At 46.4% G+C, this 12,955-nt stretch overlaps 1 protein-coding gene across 3 annotated transcripts in view; it reads right to left on the minus strand.

Moving 5' to 3' along the window:
* Nucleotides 1-12,955, minus strand: part of ARFGEF1 (ADP ribosylation factor guanine nucleotide exchange factor 1) — a 626,657-nt gene that overhangs the window by 132,865 nt on the left and 480,837 nt on the right. For all 3 annotated transcript variants that reach the window (XM_029591432.1, XM_029591431.1, XM_029591434.1), the window contains one exon: nt 3,302-3,462. In XM_029591432.1, coding sequence (XP_029447292.1) covers nt 3,302-3,462 — 161 coding nt within the window. The remainder of the gene's footprint in view (nt 1-3,301; nt 3,463-12,955) is intronic.

Genomic DNA, 12,955 nt, shown 5'->3' on the forward strand with positions numbered 1-12,955 from the left:
AATAAGGCAAAGTTACATTTAACAAGGAGTAAAAAACTTGGGAAGCTTAAAAGCTGGAAGAAAGAAAGGCAGGAGGAATTATAACATAATACAAAAGGAATTTGGGTTAGAGCTTAAAATGCTTTAACCTGTGATTGTCCTTCGCTCGAAAGGATAGTGGACCTCTATCCTCTATTCTATTCTATTCTGTCAAAGTTCTGGAAACTTTGACAGACGTTTTCCGTGATTGGGCTCCATCCTGATGATGTCACCCATATGTGAGGACTACCATCCTGCTTGTCCTGTGAGAACTATAGTTACAACCAAAATAGTTCCATTCCGGGGGTTGGGGGGGGGGGGGGGGGAGAGAGACTAGCCATAATGCCCCCACGCTAGATAGGTATTTATATCTCTATGAGAAGCCCACCTAGTAACTCGAGGTGTAGGGGTTAGGGGCCACTTTGATATTCAGAGTGTGGCGTACAAACAGTACAGTGCTCTCTTGTGAAGATTTGATGTTTTAGTCATGTAAATCATTACACTGCTAAAACTTAGTTGGATAAAATAGGAGTAGGATGTGTGTTCCGTGATTGGGCTCCATCCTGTGATGTCACCCATATGTGAGGACTAGCATCCTGCTTGTCCTGTGAGAAATAATGCTACATCTTAAAAAGAAAAATGTATGAAGAGAAAGCTTCCAAAAAATAAAATGGAGTTAAGCTTTTTCCTAGAGATAATCAAAACACAGATGTAATTCCTCTGGTAGGGCACTTCACCTAATGGGACTAATAAATGAAAATGCTCGAGAATATGTTGCCTGCAAGCGAGCGTACTTCAAAGATGGCTTGCCAGATGAATGCAAGACTGGTTTGCTCTTAAACTATATCCTATATCTGATTGATAACCAATGAAGGGCTCTTAACATATGAGTCACATGATCACAGACTGGCGATCCAAAACCTAATGAGCCACAGCATTCGATAATTGGAGAACATCCAGATGACAGTCAGGCAATCTTATATACAATGAATTGCAAAAATCAAGTGTTGGTAATACAAAAGATTGTAATACCATCTGAAAATCTTCACAAGAAATGATGTATTTCAACCATGGTAGCATTCTAACCTTGAAAAAACCAGATTTTAATACAGCTTGGATCTGAGATATGTATAACAAACCAGAATAAACACAAAAAACCAAGATCCTTATCAGATTTAGAAAATGTGATGGGAACTCCAACAATAGATAGTCCCAAATACTCAGCTGGAAAAGATAAACAGCTAATTCATAAAGCCTCCACGTTTTCAGGGTTAAGAATTTACTGATTGGCCTGTAACCAATCACAGAAAATGTCCAGGGACTTAGTGATAAATGCCAGTTCTTTCCCCACATTACTACATACAGGAAAACAAAACTGATCATCATCATCAGCATATAGTATGAAAATCAGATCATGTTCTTCTATCATAGTGCATAAAGGTTGAAGATATATATTAAAAAGTATTGAAGAAAGAGCAGACTCCTGAAGTACTCCTCCCTGTATGTCACCCCAGGATGATTGACTATTGATAGTTCTAACTTGCTCTTGGTGACCAGAAAGAAAAGATCAAAACCGATTCAATACCAAACCATTAATACCAATTACAGACAATCTATCATGCAAAATAGAATGACTAATGTATCAAAAGCAGATGTCAAGTCAAGACGACTATCACCAGCATCCCCTCTCATCCATCTTATGCAGAAGCATATCATTAAATGATAAACTCTTGGTACTATGGCCAGAAAGAAAGCCACATTAAAACCTATGTAATATCTTATTCTCAAGAAGGAAATTATTCAGCTGACTCAGGGCTTGCAGTGCACCAGCCTCAAAATTTTCAAAAATTCACTTGTTGGCCTGTCAGTACAAAGTACAACATTGACTCCTGGGGGGAGGCTGAAAGGAAGAGAGTCTGTTGGAGAGGGCCTGGAAATAAAAGATTGTTAGAAAAAAGCAAGAAAGAGAAAAAGAATGAAGGAAATTGGTGGGGAGAGGGTGGAGAGAGACCAGGATTATTGAGAGAGTCTGGGGAGAGAGTGGTAAGAAGAGGCTGGAGACAGACTGGTGGTTTGGCAGCTGAGGGGATAGAAAGGAACTGGATGAGAGAGAAACACTGGCGAGCTGGGAGACTATTGAGGATGCGCAGAGATGAGAAACAGACCAGTGGGGAGGGTCTGGGGGTTGAGAAACTGGTGGGGTGGGCTGGGCAGGAGAAGGAGGGAAAGATTCTGAGGACAGGCTGGTGATGGGAGAAAGAGAGGTGAGAAGAAGCTGATGGGGAATGACTGGAGGGAAGCAAGCCTTGTGGGGACAGGATGGAAGTCCTAACATTTCTGGATGTTGAAAAGAGGTCCCTGCAGTCGAAAGGTTGGGAACCTCTACTCTAAGATGACATCTTGGCAGATATGCTGGAATTAGGGAAACATAGTCTTAATCCAGACATCTTATGCAATCTTCGTTAGCAGCCATTAGGGACATTTTTGGCTTGTATGTGGGACACCTCTTGTAGCTGCCGGCCTGCTTCAGTGCCACTGTAAGAAAAATAGTTGAGGTAAATCAAATGAAATATTTATAAAAATGTGAGACTGGTATGGAGCTAACTAATGATCAAACAAGATGGGGGGGGGGGGGGGGAAGCCCAGACCAGTGACGACTTAGAAAAACTCGTTAATCTAGTGGGGACAGCCAAGGCAGCCTGCAGCAAAAAAATGGCACTTTTAGTGAAAAAGTGCATGAAAAATGACCCAGAGAAACATTTACATATCAGCTTATGCAACTGGACTAAAAGACTGTGTGGGAGTATCTGTGCATGCTCAAAAAAAGCCTTCTAGACTTTTCTGAGCTCTCTATTGTCTGTGTAGTTGGATGATATCATCCATTTCTGTGGCTGCTCCTCTTGCTTTTTGACAGAGAAAAATGTATCACCTTATAGTTTTTTATTTATTTAACTTTGTTTTCGCATATGCAAGTGGATCATAGCCACTCTATCCAAAATATTATTTGGAAATTGACTGCAATAATGAAAGATATTTTGCCTGGTTTTCAATATAAGTCAATGAAGAATTGTTCCACAGTGCTCATCATACTCTCCTTCACAGGATGATTGAAAATTAAAATAAAGCTGGTCTTGTAAAGAAAAGGGAGTCTTGTGTATGGAACCTACAGATTATCCCAGCTCTTATTTACTTCCACAATATTTTAGGTTATGTAAACTGCTAGGTTTATGATCTTTTAAATCACCATCAATTTCAGTTTTCTCAAAGGAAATGTGTACTGTACCTGAGGTCTGTCAGACACATATTTTGCACAATGCCGAATGAGACGAATTGCTTCCATGCTTGTATCTGGGAAAGCTGCATTGCATGCAAACTCAGACAAGCATTTCACTGCATCCTGGAAGGAATCTATGGTTGCAGGAAAATATTTTTCAAAAACAATTGCTGGAAGGATAAATTGGAAACAAACAAAAAAAAGAAACATAAGTTTGATTTTTTTAAAATGATGATAGATTAGTACTAGTATTGTACATTTACAAGAATGATTCATACAAGGCTAAAACAATCTACAAGAGAAATTTATAAAGCATACTATTATACAGTTGATCTTAAATGGATTAATCCCTGCAGTATGCATGTAAAATGATTTCTATTAAGTTTTGTTAGGTGAACAGAAACAAAATGACATTAATGAAAATGTCTTAAGTAGGGAAGAAAAAAACAAAGTATTTATTATTAAAACTAGCGGTACCTGGCCACGCGTTGCAGTGGCAGAGTCAGGTTCTTTACCCTCCCTCCCCCTTCCCCTTGCTCATTTACCTCAGTCACTCATCCTCCTCCCCCTTGGTCACTCACTCCCCCTTCCCTCCCCTGTCCCCACTCCAACTCTCTCCCCTGACACTCAACTCCCCCCTCATTCTCCCTCCCCTCACTGTCACCTCCCCTTCAGATCAGAAAACCTTTGTCTTTCTATTTCTGTGGGAACCCCCCATCCCAACCCTTTAAATCAAATAACAACCCCCCACCCTCCTGCCCCCTCCCAAGACCTGGGAAATTAAAATTGCTGGTGCTACAACATGTGGTCTGTACCTGGGCGTCTGTGCGCGTTATGTAGCCAAATAGGGGGGTGCCTAACCAAATTTGCACTTCCAAATTTGTTTTGTGGTCTGGGGAGGGCTATTTTGGTGCGTTCCCGAGATCGTGCATGTATTTGTGTGTGAACCTCCCCCTTCCCCCAAAAAACAACCCTATGAGAAAAGTTCTCTTAAATTAACCACCCCACACTCTCCTGCCCCCCCTCCCCCAGCCCTGCGAAAAACAGTAGCCCACCCCCCTGCTCCCCCAGAGTTGCTGAATGAATGAAACCTGCCCCCCTCGTGACCCCTCCCCAAGATGTTCCCAATAAATTCATTACCACCCCCCACCCTCCAGAGGCCTGATAAAAATGTCAGTTGGTGGAGCGGGCGTTCAGGAGCGGTCCAGGAGCGATGTATTGGCGTTGGTCTGTCGGCTGCGAGCACTGAAACGGGTTCCGACTGCCCTTTGCCCTTACTATGTCAGTGGGGTGGAGCAATGGCAGCGGTAGGTCCTCTGACATAGTAAGGGCAAAGGTCCGCCGGCTGCCAGTCCTGAAAATGGCGCAGAGGGGCCCTCGCCCTTACTATGTCACATGGGCTACTGCCGCCATTGGTGTCCCCGAGTGGTATAGTGAGGGAAAGGGCCGTCGGCGCCATGTTGATTGCTGGCAGCCGACGGCCGTAGTAGTGCAGGAGATGTGTCCCGGACCGATCCTGGCCCCCCGCTGGAGCCTCCCGGACTTCTGTCAGGTTTTGTGTGTGTTGTGAGGGCCTGGGAAGTAAATACATTTGGCATGTGTGTGGGGGGTGTGAGGAGGGTGGTGGGTGTATTTTATCTGTAAAGGAAATAGTTATCTTCCGGCAAAAAAAGTGCGCAAATGTGTTAAAATGGAAGTGAAACGTGGACCTGGACTGGCAAAATGATTAGTGTAGCATGTGTTAGTGTAAGGTGTAACAGATGGATCTTACGTCCAGCCGATGTCGCTGTTTTCTCAAAAAAAATTTTAAACCTATTTTACCTGTCACAGGTGTGACATATCTGTAATGTAAGTACAGAAGAACCTTCCTGTATGCGAAATGAAGGTTGTGTCCAAATTTGAAAGCAATCGGTTCAGTGGTTTCTGAGATTAGCGATTTTGTCCAAACTATTTAACATTTTTATTTATATAGATAGATGTGCTCTTTCACTTCTTTAGAAGGATCTTCTGTTGCATAAAACTTTCTCTTTTGACAGAAAATGTACTGCTTTAACTAATTTGGACTCAAGACTTGATTTTCCATTTTGACACTCAGGCTGTGCATACCAAAGTCAATATTTAAAAGGATCTAGCTGGCTAATCAAGTACAGTGGACACTTGAGTTACAACTGGTCTGACACACAAACAACTTGGGTTACAACCAAAATTTTAGTGTTGAGTTAAAACCAAAGTCTTGAGTTACAACCTGAATGCCAGCCAAGGCCATGTGTATTCGCTCGTGCATGTGGGTTGCTTCTAATTGGGCATTTTTTCCTGTCAATCGTGTTTTTTTGGGCTTGGTGGGTGGGACATCTGCTCTGCTGTTGCAGTGATTGGCTGCTGCTGATGATGATGAGGCATGTCCATCTCAGGTGCACCCAGAGCTGCAAATGTTCACAGGAGCATGTAGGCAGACCCGGTACGGCACTGCAGCAAGCAACAGCATCGCTGGTGACCAAGGAAGCTTCTGTGCAGCAGTAGAAAGCAGAGTTGCTTTCCTGTAACAGGTGTTCTCCCAGGACAACAGGATGTTAGTCCTCACATATGGGTGACATCATCGGATGGAGACCTATCACGGAATACTTTTGTCAAAGTTTCTAGAACTTTGACTGGCACACTGAGCATGCCCAGCATGCCACCAACCCTGCATCTGGCAGGGGTCCCCCTTCAGTCTCATTTGTAGCAAAAAGTACGAGCAAAAAATAAAATAATAAAACGTAAGCGAACCCAACTCCGCGGGGTGGCGGGTGGGTTTCGTGAGGAGTAACACCCTGCTGTCCTGGGAGAACACCTGTTACAGGTAAGCAACTCTGCTTTCTCCCAGGACAAGCAGGATGTTAATCCTCACATAGGGGTGAATAGCGAGCTACAGGATGCGCGAAGAGAGTGAACCAAAAGCACCCAACGATGTGCAACAGGCACAACAACATGGGTGCTGTTGGTTGTGAGGGCAGCCTGAATTTCACAGTGGGCCGTAGGTAGGAAATTGGGTGTTTAAACTAGAAACAAATTACTTAGGACAGACTGGCCAAAGACGGAATCTTGCCTGGCAGCCTTGTCAAGACTATAATGAGCTGCGAAGGCATGGAGAGAACTCCATGTAGCAGCTTTACAGATGTCAGCAATAGGTATGGAGCGGAGATGCGCCACTGACGTTGCCATGATTCTGACCGAATGCGCTTTCATGTGTCCCTGTAGTGGAAGGCCTCCTTGTTGGTAGCAGAAGGTAATACAGTCCACCAGCCAGATGGACAGGGTCTGCTTGACCCCCCGGAACTCCCAGTTTGGTTTTATCAAAGGAGAGAAAAAGTTGGGTGGATTTCCCTATGGGCTGCAGTGGGGTCCAAATAAAAGCCAAACGCATGTTTACAGTCCAAGGAATTCAGTGCCTGCTCTCCTGGGTTTGAGTGAGGTTTTGGAAAAAAGGTAGGAAGTATTATGGACTGATTTAAATGGAAATCAGAAACTACCTTTGGCAAGAATTTTGAGTGAGTGTGGAGTACCACACGATCGTGGAGAAATTTGGTATAAGGTGGGTATGTTACCAGTGCCTGTAGTTCACTGACTCAGAGCCGAAGTTATAGCAACCAGAAAAATCACTTTCCAAGTGAGATGTCTAAGCTTGCAGGAGTGTAGGGGCTTGAACGGAGGTCGCATGAACCATGCCAGCATGACATTGAGGTCCCATGCCACAATTGTGGGACGCAGTGGAGGCTTCAGCTGGAGTAAGCCTCTCATAAATCGCCCCACAAGGGGTTGCGCCAAAAGCGGGGCATCTCCTACACCTTTGTAGGAAGAGACTATGGCACTTATATGTACTCGAATGGAGGAAGTTTGTAGGCCAGACTCCGAGAAGTAGTCCAGGAACCGTGTTGTGGGGCAGGAAAAGGGATCTATTTCTTTTGTCGTGCACTATAAGGAGAATCTTTTCCACTTGGAACGATACGATTTTCTAGTAGAAGGCTTCGTGAAGCTACGAGGACCTGGGACACATTGTTAGAAAGGTTAAGGGATTGTAGAATCAACCTTTCAACATGAATGCCGTCAGAGACAGGGTGTGGAGGTTCGGATGATGTAACAGTCCGTTGTTCTGCGTTATGAGAGTTGGATCTGTTCCCAGGCGAATTAGTTGTTGGACCGAGAGGTCAGAGAGGTCACGTAGGATGGGAAACCAAACCTGTCGTGGCCATTAAAGGGCTATGAGGATTATTTTGCCCCAGTCTTCTCGTAACTTCACGAGAGTCTTGGTGATGAGTGGAAGAGGAGGGTATGCATATAGAAGACCCGTTTTCCACGAGTGGGCGAAGGCATCCCTCGGTGGTGTTTCGTGGCTGCAGTGTATAGAGCAGAATTGGTCTACTTTCCAGTTGTGAATTGACGCAAAGAGGTCTATGTGCGGGCGACCCCACTGGTGGAAAATTCTGTTCGCTACAGTGGAATCTAGGGACCATTCGTGGGGATGAAAGGTTCGGCTGAGATGGTCTGCCATCACATTATCTATGCCTGCCAAGTAGGTTGTTCTCAGTTGCATGGAATGAGAGAGCCTAGGCCCAGATCTGCACTGCCTCCTGGCATAGCAGGTAAGAGCCTGTGCCCCCTTGCTTGTTGAGATACCACATCGCTACCTGATTGTGTGTTTGGATTAGGATTATCTTGTTGGATAGGCAATCCTGAAAAGTGAATAAGGCATACCGTATCGCCCGGAGCGCCAGAAAAGTTATCTGGTGGCAAGCTTCTGCTGGTCAAGGTAATCTGAGGATCTGGAGTTCGAAAGGGTAGTCCTATCTGAAGATTGGACTCCTGAATCCACCAAGCTAGAGAGAGGCGAAGCTGGCTGGTTATGTGGACAATATGTGACAGATTTTGAGTCGACTGGGACCACTGGGACTTTAAAGTCCAGTTTGTGTGCTCGGTCCTTTGGGAGGAACGCCCTGGCTTGAATGGTGTTTAGATCTGCTCTGATGAACAAGAGGGTGCATGACAGAGTCAGATGTGATTTGGGATAGTTTATAAGAAACCCCAAGGACTGTAGCAAGTGTAGGGCAAGACGTACTACCTCCCTTGGATGTACCTATGAGCATCCAATCTTCTAGATACGGATAGACATGGATTCTGCACTGTCTTAGGTAGGCTGCCACGACTGCCAAACATTTCGTGAATACTCGTGCTGCTCACGCCAGGCCGAATGGCAGCACTTGGTATTGCAAAAGCTTGTGACCCACTATGAATCTGAGGAATTTTCGATGAGGAGGGGATATGTATATATGGGCATAAGCCTCCTGAAGATCTAGAGAGCAGAGTCAATCTCTCTTTTGCAGGAGAGGAAACATGGTGCACAAGGTTACCATCCTGAACCTTTCCTTGTGGAGATGTTTATTTAGGGCGCGGAGGTCCAGTACAGGACGTATGCCGCCTGACTTTTTTGGAATTAGGAAATATCGAGAGTAGAACCCTTTTCCTCGCTGAAGCCGGGGAAATGGTTCCACTGCACTGGACTGCAGGAGGATTGAGAGTTCTGCCTCGAGCAGTGGAGTGTGGTCGGATAGATTCCACGCCGGACGTGGTGGAGAGTACAGTGGTAATGTAAGGAAATGTAGATGGTAACCGTGGGCAACTACCGAGAGGACTCATTGGTCGATGGTGATTGTGTACCATTTGTTGGCAAAGTGGCACAGGCGGCCTCCCACAGGAAAGATGGTTGGTGGGGGGGGGGGGGGGGGGGGTTGCTGCTCTCTAGAAGGGAGTCAAAACCCCGAGGCAGGACCAGTCTGAGGAGCTGGTTGGGTTTTTGGGGGTCTGTGTTGCTGAGCCTGACCTCTTTGAGGGGGTCTGGTAGGATGAGTCCGGGATGGAGGAGGATAATACCTACGTGGTTTATTGGTTAGCCTTCTAGGTTCTTGTCTAAATGTTCTTTTGGCGGTAGACGAGTAGCCCAAGGGGACATCACAGTTCCAGTGGCTAGTTGGCGCAAGGTCTTGTGGAGATCTTTGAGTTGCGCCACTGTCTCCTGAATTTTGTCGCCAAACAAATTGTCCCCTGTGCATGGAAGGTCTGCTAACCTGTCTTGGACTTTTTGTCGTAAAGCAGAGGATTTGAGCCATGCCCAGCGTCTTGTGCTTATTCCTGCCGCTAACACTCTGAAGGTTGTCTTGAAGATGTCATGCGCTGCCCTAACCTTGTGTTTACCAACATCGAGACCCTTCTGGAGGATGGTAGACAATCCTTCTTGGAATTGTTCAGGCAGGGTGTCAGTGAAGTCTTGGGCTTGTTTCCAGAGATTTCTTGAATACTGTGTCATGTATAGCTGGTAGGCTGCTATACATGCCATGAGCATAGACCCCTAGAAAACTCTTCGGCTGTGTCTGCTCTTTGCCAGGAGGGGCAGAAGAATGAGGCCGGGATCTCTTAGCCTTTTTCTGGTCAGATTCCACCACTATTGAGTGGTGGGGTAGCTGGCTCTTTTGGAAACCCGGAGCTGACTGAACAAGGTATGTAGCGTCGGTTTTTCTGTTGACTGGTGGCACAGTTCCAGAGCGTTCCCAGGTTCGATGCAAGAGGTCCAGCAGAACTTCATGGACTGGAATTGCCATTACCTCTTTGGGGATATCCACGAATAGAAGCACTTCCAGCATTTTATGCCTGGAATCTTCCTCAATTTGCAATTTAAAGGGGATGGCTTCAGACATTTCCTTTATGAAGCTGGCAAATGAAAAGTCCTCTGGAGGGGAGCAGCATCTTTCTTCTGGGGGTGAAGGTTCTGGTATAAGGTCCTCAGAATCTTGAGAGTCAGAGGAATCGTCACCCCAAGGGTCGTATGGTGGGTCTCCTCCACCATGCGGGCCTTCAGATGGAGGCAGAAGTCCAAATCCAGCCGGATCAGGAGGTGGCACTGATGGAAAAGATGAAGGCACCAAGATAGGAGGAGGCGGCACTGAAGACGGAGGTTGCACTGATGGAATCTGTGTTTTCAATGTCCGTTGGGGTGGAATTAAACTCGATGGCCCAGGAACCTGTTCCAGCATCGGTGGCTCTCGGGAAGGATTAGAGGCACGATCCAGCTCTTCATCGACCGAAGACAGAGGAATCGGGATCGATGCCGGTGGAGGAACCGATGGTCTTAGAGGCGCAGTTGGTGCGGAAGGAATGGGCACCGATGGAAGTGCACCAATCAGGGTGTCCAATCTTTTCGAGGAGTGGAGCCAACATCGTAGGCACCGGGTCAGGCATTGGCATGGGAGTCGGCGCTGGTGGTGACTGGAATCCTCGAAGCGCCTGAAGCACTTCCTCATGGACCATCCGATCCAATTCCTCCCGGAAGGCTGGTATTGGCAACACAGCAGCTGGGGTTGGAGGCTGCTGTGTTGCCAATACCAGCCTTCCGGGAGGAAGGCTGGTATTGGCAACACAGGAATTTGTGGAGTCTCGGCTCCCGGCACCGTTGCAGGTGGGGAACGCCTTGGTGTCCCAGGTCCAGAGGAGGATGGGGGCTTCCTCTCCCCGGGACTTCTTGGACGGCGGCTCAGCCAATGTCAATGCCGATGGCTTGTTGGTGCCGTCACCGGATGAAGCTTCGCGTCCGTGCCGATGACAGTGCTTCTCTCGATGCTCGGCTCGGGCCTTCTCTGGCGCCGAGGACAATGACGTCGAGGCCTTTGAGCGGGACGACGCCGGTGATGGACGGTCACAGTGTCTCGATGTTGCTGTGACATCGATGGAGTTGATGATGAAGGCGGCTTCCGACTCTGTGCGCTCTTGGTCAGAGTCGATGGAGACGAGCGCTTAGAGGCGAATAGGTGCTCCATCTTTTCTAGGTGGGCACAGCAGCCTTTAGGGGTCATTTGTGCACAACTAGTGCACCGTTGGACATTGTGGGAAGGCCCCAAGCATAAGACACAGACGTCATGAGGGTTCGTAATGGACATAGTCCTCGGACACTCGGGGCACTTCCTAAAACCGGTGGCCATTTTTGAAAAAAGGGGCGACACATGGTCGGTGGTCGTCAGGCACCGATAGAAGCACTGCCGGGAACCAACCACAAAGAACGTGGTAAACTTACCGGCGTTAGTGGAGGTCGGCGGTCGATGGGGGAACTCGGGATGGGTAAAAATTTTAAATTCTGAGAAGAAAAGTTCTGTGAGGAAAAAATTGTGAGAAATTCTCACAGAGCTCCTAAGAACCGTAAGGCAACTGCTGCGCGGAAAAAAAAGAGACTGAAGGGGGACCACTGCCGGATGCAGGGTTGGTGGCACGCTGGGCATGCTCAGTGTACCAGTCAAAGTTCTAGAAACTTTGACAAAAATGTTCTGTAATAGGCCTCCATCCGATGATGTCACCCATATGTGAGGACTACCATCCTGCTTGTCCTGGGAGAAAGGGAGTATAGCACTCAGCTGGCTACAGCAAGGTATCAGGAGGAGAGGAATGAGCATGCTGGGAGGTGGAAAAGTGTTTGGGGGCCAGAGATGTGCTCTGAGGGGGTGGGGAGGCGGGAATCCTCCCCTTCCTCCCTTCCTGCAAGCCAAAGATGTCAACCTGAATGGTGAGAACAGTATGAAATTGTTGTTTCTGGTAAGCTAGGCACATTTTATAACTTTTTGGTGAGTACACTAGGAAAATTATTGGTGTTTCTGGTAAATTAGACATATTGTTCAACCCTTTTTTATTATGAAAAGGTTAGGTAAGGGGTGCTTTGGGAGGTTCGGAACGCATTATGGGTATTTCCATTATTTCTTATGGGAAAAATAGTCGACTTACAACCAACTTGAGTTACAACCAGCCCTCGCGAACGAATTGAGTTCGAAAGTCAAGGGTCCACTGTATCTGCAAATTGACCAGGCTAGGTGGCTTAAGTTAGGTGGCCAAATTCTGGACAGACCTGGGGGTGGAGTTAGGATGAGGGATGGAGGGGGAGGGAGAAAGCTGGGAGGATATTGTTGATTTTCAGCACCAGCTGTCTAACTCGACTGGCCAAATCTAGGTGCTGCAACAGAAGGCCTAAATCTGGTCAGCCACCCTTCTCTCCTGAATGAAATTATTATTTTAAACATCTAAAAACATTAATGAAATGTTTCTGCCATCTGATATACCCTTACTTTGGCCTCCCTGCCTTGAAAGAGATGTAACAAATGTCCTCGCTTCCCAGCTCACCTCCTTCCAAGTGATCAAGTTGACCATGGGGTCTTTCTAAAATGGTTTTTTTTTGGGTTTTTTTTTTTACAGTGGGGTGGGGAAGGAGTGAGAGCAGCAAGGATTGTTTGGTTTTTTTTTTAAGAAAAATAATACACTCTAAAGGGAGGAAGGGTGATTCTTGCTTGGTGGTGGTGGGAGAGTGTAGAGGAATTAGCTGGGGAATACAGCTGCTATCAAATTTGGACCAGCTGGGTTGGGAACTGAAAATTCACTAAAAGATACCCAGGTAAGTTTACCCAGTTATCTTACTCTCTCCTGAATACTGAATCTCACTATGATTATGTAACCACTCAGAGAGTAATTTTATAACTGTGCTGCTAAGGGTAAAGTTTATGTATAAACATTATGTGCACAAGCTTGCTTTAAATTCTCACTTAAGTGCCCTTGTATATGCACAATTCACTCATATGAAGTTGCACCTGCTCTATCAAGGGC

The sequence above is a fragment of the Rhinatrema bivittatum genome, chromosome 2, assembly GCF_901001135.1.
Source record: "Rhinatrema bivittatum chromosome 2, aRhiBiv1.1, whole genome shotgun sequence".
In the NCBI taxonomy this organism is placed as follows: Eukaryota; Metazoa; Chordata; class Amphibia; order Gymnophiona; family Rhinatrematidae; genus Rhinatrema; species Rhinatrema bivittatum.